At 40.6% G+C, this 11030-nt stretch overlaps 1 protein-coding gene across 1 annotated transcript in view; it reads left to right on the top strand.

The window, feature by feature from the left end:
* The window catches only part of TG (thyroglobulin), a 169069-nt gene that overhangs the window by 38896 nt on the left and 119143 nt on the right, over positions 1-11030 (top strand). Inside the window, exons 21-23 of the mRNA XM_085319766.1 lie at positions 4253-4402; positions 5776-5946; positions 9574-9696. Coding sequence (XP_085175892.1) covers positions 4253-4402; positions 5776-5946; positions 9574-9696 — 444 coding nt within the window. The remainder of the gene's footprint in view (positions 1-4252; positions 4403-5775; positions 5947-9573; positions 9697-11030) is intronic.

Consider the following 11030-nt stretch of genomic DNA (forward strand, 5'->3'; position numbering starts at 1 on the left):
ACCTTGCTGTCAGTTGGAGTTCTGGCAGACTYTTCTGCTTCTTTGTTGTTTTAAACGTTATGTGAATTGAATCCTGACAAAAGAYGCCAAGATAAAAGCCCAGAAATCTAAGAAATTTTCTGTCCTCAGCCTCTGTGCCTGTTCTCTCTCTCTCTCTCCTGGCAGAGTCTGTGCAGTATCTGGTGTGGGTTCAGCCATCGAGTTTTATATGTGCCGTCAAAGTCCCTTGGTAGTCCCTAGGGGAATGGGTATGGTTGTGGAATGGCTAAATCATCTTCCTGTGGGGCGAGACACMCAAATGCCAGAGTTGGGTGACTCCTGAATCTCTATGTGAAAGGAATAAACTAATTATTCCTTTCCTACAGGAATAAACTATTGTTTATTCCTTTAATAGCCTGGCCTTCTCTTAAGGATTTACTAGTAGAGTGAACGTACTGGGAGAGGAAAAGCAATAGCAGATACCAAGAGTGGTGTGTGCTGTRTTTGCTTCAGTAACATCATGATTGCCTAGAGAAGAGATCCTAATCAGGTTAAATTATGGACTGTGTCATCTGCATCAAGTATTYGTTTTCTGACGGGCAAAGACTTAGAACTGGTCAGGAGATCTTTTAACCATATGTAGCCATTTTCTTCCCTGATACTTTTAAGGCAGGAACTTTAATCAAGTCATGAATCAGTTCTGAACTGCTGCAGTTTCAACCTGGAGCATTAAAGGCAAATTGATGCAGTTTCAGTTCATTTTCATTGGCTGAGCTGCTTCAGATTTTCATTATGTAAACATGCTGTGAAGAAAAGGTTAGTTTCTGTGGAGAATCCAGAGAATGTAACAACTTACAGTTACTTAAAAAGATGTAGTATTGTACAGATTAAAAATATCATTATTAAGTAAAATTTATCACTCAGAGCAAAAGAGCTTATAAAGGATTGGATCATGCCAAATATTTCATGCCCAGAATACAGGGTTCTAGAAAGCRGTCAATTCATTTGTAAGTTAGTTCACATTGTACCATCTAACTGGAGGAAAAAGGCTCTCGGTGGAATAATCTTATCATAGAAATGTGGAAGGAGACAGTGTTTGGTCCAACATTTGGCAGAGATATGCTTACTGTAAGCATGCTATTGGATCCTGTTTTATATTGTAGGAATGCATTTTATATTCTAAAAATGGGATTTAGGAGTTCTATTCCAAGTTCTTGTATAATGAAGATTTTTTTTTGTTTTATTTTGCAGTAGGGGTATGTAATCTGGTATCTTGCCTGAGTCTGTTTCTCTACTAATAACAGGGACTAATGGTAATAACTGATCAGCTATGATTAGAGAAATCAAAGTTCTATGATGATAAGAATTCTTCCTTTATTCTCTTCTCTTTCTTGATCCAATTTGTTGTTTATCATTTCAGAGCATTGATTTACTGGTTTTATTTCCTTGTAAATGAAATATTCCCTTCTCCAGGAGGCATGATCAACTCTTGGTTATGGTGGCTTTCCTTTGATCTCAGTAAACTTAGTATTTTCATCTAGAAACATGCAGCCTGCATGAAACTGCCTCTTCACCTCTCATATACATTTCTGTCTGTTTATCTATTCCTTTATGTTTGTTTCTATTGTTGCCTAACATTTTACAGACAGAAAAACATGAAAGTGTTTAACTTTTACGATGTGTTAGTTTTTCTTGTCTGACATTTCTTCTTTGTCTCAGTGTTACACTGAGTGACTTCAATCCCCAGATATTTATAAACATGATTCTTTAACAGTTTAAGGTAAGAGAGTTATCTTACCTATAGTTTAGTGGGACAAAGCCATCCTCTGTGCTGAGGTGCTAGTGAAAAAAAGCATGTTGGAATCTGTCCAGGAGGAATCTGTCCAGGCTTTATGAACTCAATCCCTCTCCCCCCACACTTATTTCAGGAAGAAAGCCTGAAGCCTGTTACTTATCCTTGTTTTATTATATTGCTTTTTGCTGTTCTCTTTTATTATTTAGAATGTTTGCTAAGTTGTATCAGAAGTGCTTTGAGAAGAGAATAACCCAAATCAAATAAAGTGCTAGATTTATAGCTGAGCTAGCAGCTTTAAACTTCATTTGTAATATTCTGGATCAAGACTCTCAGACTCTGATATCCCCAAATTTTCCAGAATCCCAGAGCGAAGAAAGAGCAATAGAAGTGTTGGATAGTCTTCAGCTGTGACACTTCTTGCTGCATGCAGCTGTGCGTGCTGCATGCAGCTGTGCGTGCTGCATGCAGCTGTGCGTGCTGCATGCTTAGCATAGTGAGAGCTGACCCTAAAGTGAAACGAAGCTCCTGTGAAGAGTGCTGTCCCTTACAGACCTCATGTGCAGGAGATGGGGGATTGTTGTTGTTTGTTTGTTTGTTTGTTTTTCTTTTGTTTTCCCTTTTCCTATTTTAGGGTTACAAAGATTGGATCCAGTGCTTTTGCTTAGCCCTGAGGTTTTGCTTTAAGATTGCCATCTAGTTTCTTATCTTTTTAAAAATGTATGAATATTAAAACTTTWAAAAAACACAATTTGATGGCTTTTCTGACTTCCAGAATCAAACTTAACCTCCACATAGTTATTTTGTGTGTATCTTGTAGTGGATATGATATATGCCTTCAAAAGTTGTGGGTTCTAGAAAACATGGGCATCTGCACCAATGCTTTTTTTCTGTTCTTTGTRCTTTTTTGTTATATGTGAGAAAAAAGGCAGCTATACTGGCTTACAACATGACAGGAGACACAGATATTACTTTTACATTRTGACTGTTAACTACAAAATGAGGGGGATGCTTTGAAAAGTTTGATTTGTTCTTTTTTAAAGTCCAATTACTTTAATTAATGTCATTCTCATCCTTTGAATTCTGCCTTCAAATTAGGTGTGCATTACTCGTTTTAGTTTTTTCTACTGTTGTTCATGTGAATATGATCCTTTTCACATTCATTGGAAAATGTCTTTAAAATGTATCAGGCACTCTTGTATATTAAATAATACGCATGAGAAAGGAGACGTCTGTCTTATCCAGGATTTTTTGGTTCTGTAATTGATTTTCGATATGTGTTAGACTTGGAACAATTGCYGTGATACCTACTTGGGAGGAAATTTTCAGTCCCACAGTTTTCTCTAATCCTAGGTTCTCCCACTGGACCATTTAGAGCAGATGAAGGAAGAGGTGGTTGGTTTTGGACTAGCTGTCTTTTTAATCTATTATCATGCAGGTCTTCCAGTAAGTTAAATTAATTTATATTCCAGTGTGTTGGCCAGAACAGCAATCCATCATATGGGTTGTAGTGGAGATGGCCAACTTTACATTAGTGTTGTTTTCTATTCTCTGATATGAGCTTAAACTGCTGTCAAGATGTAAGGCAAGAACAGAAATAAAGTTTTGCACCTTGTCAAAGTTCCAAAATATGCATTTGATGGTGTTTTGAAGGAAATCTACATCTGGAAAGCAGCTGTGAAATAACAAGTAAATATGCTGTCCTGCAAATGAATGCGCGAGTGTTCTGCTTTAATGCTCATCTGAGTGATCTGGAGGGAAAGATGCTGTTGCATGACCTCCCAGAAGACAGAGCATTTTCTCTGTAGTATTCATCAGGTCAGCTGGAAWTACTGCTCTTGAATTGTTCTGAAAATGGTATTTATATAGCCTAAGAATATCCTTTTGTTTTGTTTTGGGGTTGTCATGTGCACAACTGGTCGATTTTAATCCAACCATTACAATATAGCTTGGAATTACAAACCAACAGCTTCATTAGCAGAAATTGGGAAGGAAAGCATTACCATATGGCGGTTTTCTGTATGATGTTTTTGGAATTYCTGCTCATAGGAGTCTTCCTGTTTCAGTCTGTTGCGTTTGTAGTAGTTGTGCCATTTGTAGCAAGGGTACCTTCATGATCTATCTGCAAAGTGCGTTATGTTACTACAAATGGATCTGACGGTGCTCAGCCCAGAAGTGAGGCCCGGGCTTGGCATTCACCGAGAGCTTGATTTATGCTAAATTAAGAGCATTTTCAGGGTGATCTGAAGATGAAACATCTTGGTCTGTATTCCAGTCATTGTTGGRTTTTGGCGAACACTTAAGGAGTGTTTGCCTGTATTATCTCACTTAGAATGTCTATTAAGGGTTTGAAGTCTATGGCAAGTCTACTATGCTGATACTTATCCCCATACTTGTGTTTGTGTGCAAGTGTCTGAACTGGCTGGATGCACTAAGAGTAATAAAGATTGTTTTTTTTTGTTTTGTTTTGTTTTTTTGTAGTTGTTTGTCCTCCAGGCAGTCACTTCAAGAATGAGGAATGYGTTCCCTGTCCTCTTGGCTACTATCAGTATCAGACAGGAAGTTCCTCTTGCATCAAGTGTCCTGTGGRCAGAACTACCAGCTCCTATGGGGCATTTAGCTCTGATCATTGTAAGCTGAACTTGTTTTTCCCTTATGCTTTGTGTTGTGCCTTCACATAACTAATTGTTTTTTTTTTTCATATGTAAGCTTTTTAAAAAAGGAGGAGAAAGAAAGAAAGGAGGGTAAAAAAAAAAAGAAAGAAAAGCTGATCCTACCTCTGTGTATTTTTTCTTTTTTTTAATGATATGATCGCTTCTGCATATATTTGGAGATTTTTCAAAGACAGAACAAACTGTCTGGTGTTTTGACCAAAAATGCATGAGAAATGAGTGGTCAGTCCCATCCAGGATGTTGTGGTTCCTTAAGACATGTTCATTGTCCTGAAGAATGATATTTGGGTATTCACCAGTATCAGCTAGAAACATCTTATGTAGGTTTACTGACATTTTCGTGATCCCTAATGAAGTCTTGTCTTGTCTAGCTCCTTCCCCTGCTTCAGTACAAATACTTGTCAGAAAGCAGCTATTGATTGATCTGTTAACTAAAGGTGGCGTTTAAATGAGTTTACATGAGCTATATTTGAACACAGTTCTACAAAGGAAGTTCATTTCCAGTTTAGTCTGCAGCGTTAGCCTTTGAGTAAAAATAAAAGTAAGTAGTGAGATTGATTTTTCTAATAGTATCAGCAAGTAAACAAACTGTTTTGCTGTTTTTAATTTATGTCTTAGGTGAGATGAAAAGCAGGTATATGGTAATATACCCTKTATTGAACCATGAGTTAGCTTGTGACTAAAGAAGACCTTAGGCTCAGGTTTCCATATCAGCCGTTTCCAGTGTACATACTGGACTCCTATACTTACAGTACGCTCACTCCTTGGGTGAAGTCTAAAGACTTTGAGTTAGCTGCCATGTGAAAAAGGAAAGTATTGACTCAAGTACACAGCACAGGAAGGTCAGAGAGCTGAAGTGTTCGGCTCTCTGTTATCCCGTTTTCCTCCCAGAGGTGGTACCTCAGGTGCTAAGGCTGGTTGAGTTGCATGTAGAGATTTCCCAAATTACCTTAGCTCATAGCTCAATGTTTTAAAGTAAAACAATGCTGATGTTGGGACATTTTGATATGCCCAAGTAAGCTCTGCTGATTCCTTCATATACAGATAGATCACCCTGGCTTCAGCAGCATCTCTGAAGGAGGGCCCTGCAGGCATCAGGGTGGGGAAGCCCAGCAGGCTTATGCAACCTGAGTTCCTCTACTGCTGCCTGGATTGTTGYTCAAATTTCCAGATTTCCTTCCCTGTGGAGCTCAGATATCTGATTGCTTCTAAATTTTTAAAAGTTCTGGAATTCAGGAAAATGCTGCTAATTAAAATCATCTTGGTGGCTGGCAGCAAGATCAAACTGTCTTTTTTTGTGTGATTTTTGTTTGATTTGTTYACTTGTAACAGGTATCACTTACTGCCAGAGTAATGAGCAGGGTTTACAGTGTGATGAAGATGGCCAGTATAGACCTTCCCAGCAAGACCCTGACACTAAGAAATGGTTCTGCGTCGATAGCTTTGGAATACCACTGGGCTGGACTGAAGCAGATGATCTGCTTACAGACCGCCAGTGCCTAGGTAAGTGTCAGAAGAATTTTTGGATGCCTTTTGATCCCACATAATGACCTTTTCCTTAAGCCACATTTCTCCTCGGCTTTGTGTTGCTTGAGTTGCTTGATGGCATTGGGGAAGTTTTTTCCTGTAAGAGAAGAGAAAGAAGCAAGTTTCTTGCACCTTGAGATAGCTGACAGCTTTTGATGTATGATCATCTACTCCCAGCTTGGAAGTGTTAARGAGTTATGTGAGGACCAGTGGGAGAGAAGCAGAATGATGGATTTCCTTGTAAAATTATCGCTCATCAGYGTGCTCATGTGAAATAGTCTATGTTTGAGAATGACCTCCCAGCCATGGCACAATGTCACAGTCTGGGCTGCTGCTGTGTGTTAGGTATCTCACTGGATGAGCATATCCTTGTAATCTGGGGAAATTTGCTTCTGCTTGAACGTAGTTATRAAATGCCCGTTCTCAGGGAGGAATAGTTGGAAAGAAGTTGACCATTGGGTTTCTAAAAATTKTTTGAAAGCATTTACTGACTTAGTGCTTCAACACTCATTTGCCGTGGAACTGAGTTTCAGATGACATGAAATAAAATAGATGGCAAAAAGCTAGGATAGACGGTAGTGCGTTGGAAATCCAAAAAAAGGTTGGAACAAAATAAGATTTTGARCAAGCTGGGTGTAGTTTGTGTAAGCATACACAAAGCGTAACCACAGAAATCATCCATCAAACAATTCCCAAACTGCCTGCAATAAGTTCTAACTATGGTTCTCAGTCCCAAAGCATTTGCCTTGCCCCCAAATTAATTTTAAGAAGTTTTTACAAACCATCAGATGATCAGAGTTGAATTTAGTGGAGTATTCTTAGAAACAGAGGTCATGGTATGCTGTGAATTAGGCAGTGTCTTGTGACAAAGATGCCGAGTGGAAGGGGCATGAAGTGAAAGCCCTTGAGTTGTGAAGAGCTTGCAAAACTATCTTCAGGTAAACGTAGCATGCTCAGAGATCGCTGATCGTACATATGCGAACGTGAGGCATTGGCCTCCGGTGCTCTCGGTCATTGGCAGTTGGGATGTTTCTCTGGGGAGAGGACTCGGTCACAGCAGAAGCAGGTGACTGGTACTTGAGCTGTCCTGCTGACAGCAACCCCAATCCTCATAGCACGAGCATTTCTGGATTCTGTCCAGAAAAGAGGACCAAGAAAAACGAGTCTTTTTTTTTTTTTTTTTTTTTTTTTTTTTTGGGGGGGGGGATAATGAAGAGACTTTTTTCTTTTTCCCAAGAACATTCTGGGCTTTCAGAAAGCATTATGTAAAGTGAATCTGATTATTTTTATTTTTACTTGTATCTTACCCTTTCTAGTTCCCTTAAGTAAATTCAGCATGCAGCAAGACAGCAGGGTCTAAAGACTGATCATGCTTTGAAAAGAGATTGGCTGTAAGGCAGGGTCAATAAATAACCCAACTATTCTGTGTTTCTTGAGACTGCAGTGGAAGGAAGAATTTCCTTTTAAGAATGCACAGTACTAAGCTGTAACAAGCCATATTCACACCTATTTTTCTCACTCTTGTCTTATTTTAAGCCACACTTGCTATCTGTTGCAGTAACAGGGATGGGACCTAGAGCTTTGCGCTCCATTAGCACTTGTGCCTGTCATGTGGGRTGGAGGAGGAGATCTGCTGTGCACTGAGCTTGTGAAACAGCTGAGTAGCTATATTAGTTTTGAGAAGAGGGCAGTGGTGAACTAATAAGCTCATGAAAATGGGAGCAGGTAGAATATTTTTCATCTTACATTGGTTTTGCTTTTCTGTTTTTTTAATCAAGTAGCTTTATGAGCACGTTTTTATTTTCACCTTATTTTAAAATAAAAATCAAAATCAAAAATAAAGAAAAGGCAGCTTTTCTGGCAGTTTTTGTGTTTTGTCTGATGTTTGGTTACACTTTCTATTTTCTCTTTACTTTTCTCTCATACTATTGTAGGAGAGAAAATGGAGGCCTGGGATTTTAAGCTTTTAAAAATATCATTTTTAAGGCATAATTCAAAATAAAGATGAGGACAGTAAAAATAAAAGAAACCCTKCAGACAACACAGCGACACTTCTTTCCAGTTTTATGAACTGTGATTTCTGTTTTAAACCAGACATCACTGCAAATTGCAGATGTAGGAGGAATTCAGTTTAGTGCAGAGTTAGGCTCATGCTTATATTTTGGTCTCCTATATTTTTAGGAAAGAAAAAACTTCCAGTTCTGTATCCATAATTATTCGGTCCTCTTCCCAGATGAGCTAGAGTGCAAGGATTTCTGTGTGTATGTGTGTGCGCATGCACATTGCTAAATGTCTGGCTAGCCCTTATGTTCCTTCCAAGCAGAAATGACAGTTTTATCAAAAGCACCTGCTGACTCAGCCCCTAACAGCAGTGGACATTTGCTTCATATTAGTTCTAACTGTTTTGCTGTGAGGGTACAAATGGCTGTTTAAAAAATTTATCTTTGACTTTTGTTTTGTGGTTTATCCAGACATTTAAGGGAGAAAGTCAGGCATGAGATCCTCCTGCTGGATCTGCATCTGTGTGCACAAGGGAATGAAAGAATGAGCCTCCAGCTCTTCCACATGCTGATATCTCCAACAGGCTAAGATCTGACCAGGACTCCTGCTGCTTAGGTCTTTTAGGTCTGGGCCAGGCTTTCGACGCAATGAGTCAGAAGCCTGTGTTCATTTGGAGCGCTTAGAGGAGAAGTCTGGTCACCGCAGGGGTGGCAAAAAGTCAACACATCCTTCCTGTCTTTTAATATGCCATGCTCATGAACAAGTGTTAGTGCATCCACTGGTGGACACATTGTACCAGAAAACCTTTGCAATACATGTAGTAGCAATCAGAGCAGGGTGGTGGTGATGCCACCGTTTGTCTCTTCAGCATGTATTAAAACCCTCTTAGGGCACAAACTGTATCAGACCTTCTGAAGCTGAAATAGGATATCTCACCCCATTTAGTCACCTGTGGGCTTTGCATCTCCAGACCCYACAAGCTCTTCCCAATTTATAAAGTGTTGCTTGTAGGTTGCTTGTTGGACATTTAGATGCAGTGAGTCCAATCCATAGAGAGTAGATAACAGTAGGGTTTGGTACATAAAGTACAAGTCTAARGTTAAAGGTTGAATGAGTTAGAAAGGAGCATTAGGGCTATAGTACCTTGGATACATCCCTGAGCTTGAAGCCAGTGGGGACTGCCAGCGTTATGCTGCTATACATGAGTAAYAAGGCTCCTAGATTCTGGTTCTGGTCAACTTCCGTTGGAGCTAGCTCTTATTTCGGTGCCTGTTTTGCAGAACGTTGATATCTCCATTGGCTTGTTGGTTATGTGCCATGGACAAGTAATGGGAGATGGCTGGTCTGCTGTTGGAAGTGAAGTCTCACTTGCAATATAAACCCTCAACCCACCCCGACTAGTTGTTTTATAAAGATCTTGTGACAAAATTTGGCAGAGTAGAAGTTATATCCTCAGTCGAGCTGTTTTCTGCATTGTCAGTGAATTTAGACTAGTTCATTTAATGAGCAAGTCTACAAAAATCTTGTTTTTTTCTTTTTTCCAGCTGAAGTTGTCCTTGTCTCTCTGAAACATTGGAACTGATTATAGTATTTGTTTTTCAGTGCTCAGAAATTTTGACAGAGTCCCTGCCTCCAGACTCATTCATGGGTCAGAAAGGGCTGGAATTCTTCAGTCTCAGTCATTTGGAGGAGACCTGCAAAGTCCAGTTTTACAGTGTATTTCAGGTAAGGAAAGCTCTCAGCAAATCTGCAAATACAGCATTAACAGTAATTGAGAAGAATCATTTTACATGGTGGACATACGCTATATTCCTAGAAAAATGATGTTTCTAGCAGCTCAGCACCAACTCATTGCAAACTGTTTACACTTTTGGTGACCTTGGTTCAGGAAGAGATTGCTCTTGCTTTCCAGAAAAGTCCTCTCACTTCATGTACAGCTTTAGGCAAATCTTCCGACTTTAAAACCAGATGGTATAGTTTGCAGTATGGATGAGGGCCAAGATTCAAACCAGGAAATATTCATTAACTTTTCAGATGTGMAAAGGAAAGATAAGGTGTTCAGCACGTTTGAAAACTAAAGTCTTCAGTGCTTCCCAAAGTAGTGGCATATACTTGCATGTACAAGAAAAATTGGAATCATAGAATCAGTAAGGTTGGAAGAAACCTCTGGAGATCATCNTCAGTGCTTCCCAAAGTAGTGGCATATACTTGCATGTACAAGAAAAATTGGAATCATAGAATCAGTAAGGTTGGAAGAAACCTCTGGAGATCATCTAGTCCAGCCTCCCCGCTCACCAGGGTCACCTAGAGCATGGTGGACAGGGTTGCATCCAGGCGGGCCTTGAAGATCTCCAGAGAAGGAAACTCCACAACCTCTCTGGGCAACCTGGTCCAGGGCTCCATCACTCTCACAGGGAAGAAATTCCCCCTCACAGTCAGGCAGAACTTCCTGTGCTTCAGTTTCTGCCCATTGCCTCTTGTCCTGTCACACGGGACAACTGAAAAGATTTTGTCCCCGTCCCCTTGACACCCTCTCTTCAGGTGCTTGCACACACTGATAAGATCCCCCCTCAGTCTTCTCTTCCCCAGGCTGAAGAGGCCCAGCTCTCGCAGCCGTTCCTCATAGGGCAGGTGCTCCAGCCCTCTGRTCAYCYTBGTAGYCCKRCRCTGGACYCTCTCCAGTAGCTCCATGTCTCTCTTGTGCTGGGGAGCCCAGAACTGGACACAGCACTCGAGATGAGGCCTCCCCAGGGCTGAGGAGAGGGGCAGGATCACCTCCCTCGGCCTGCTGGAAGCACTCTTCCCAATGCACTCCAGGAGACCATTGGCCTTCCAGGCCACAAGGGCACATTGCTGGCTCATGGTCAACTTGTCATCCACCAGCACTCCCAGGTCCTTCTTTTCGGAGCTGCTCTCCACAAGGTCAGTCCCCAGCTTGTCCTGGTGCCTAGGGTTATTTCTCCCTAGGTGCAGGACTCTGCCCTTGCCCTTGTTGAACCTCAGGAGGTTCCTCTCTGCCCAACTCTCCAGCCTGTCCAGGTCTCTCTGAATGGCAGCAC

The sequence above is a fragment of the Rhea americana genome, unplaced genomic scaffold (assembly GCF_003343005.1).
Source record: "Rhea americana isolate MKP2758 unplaced genomic scaffold, rheAme1 scaffold_0, whole genome shotgun sequence".
Classification (NCBI taxonomy): Eukaryota; Metazoa; Chordata; class Aves; order Rheiformes; family Rheidae; genus Rhea; species Rhea americana.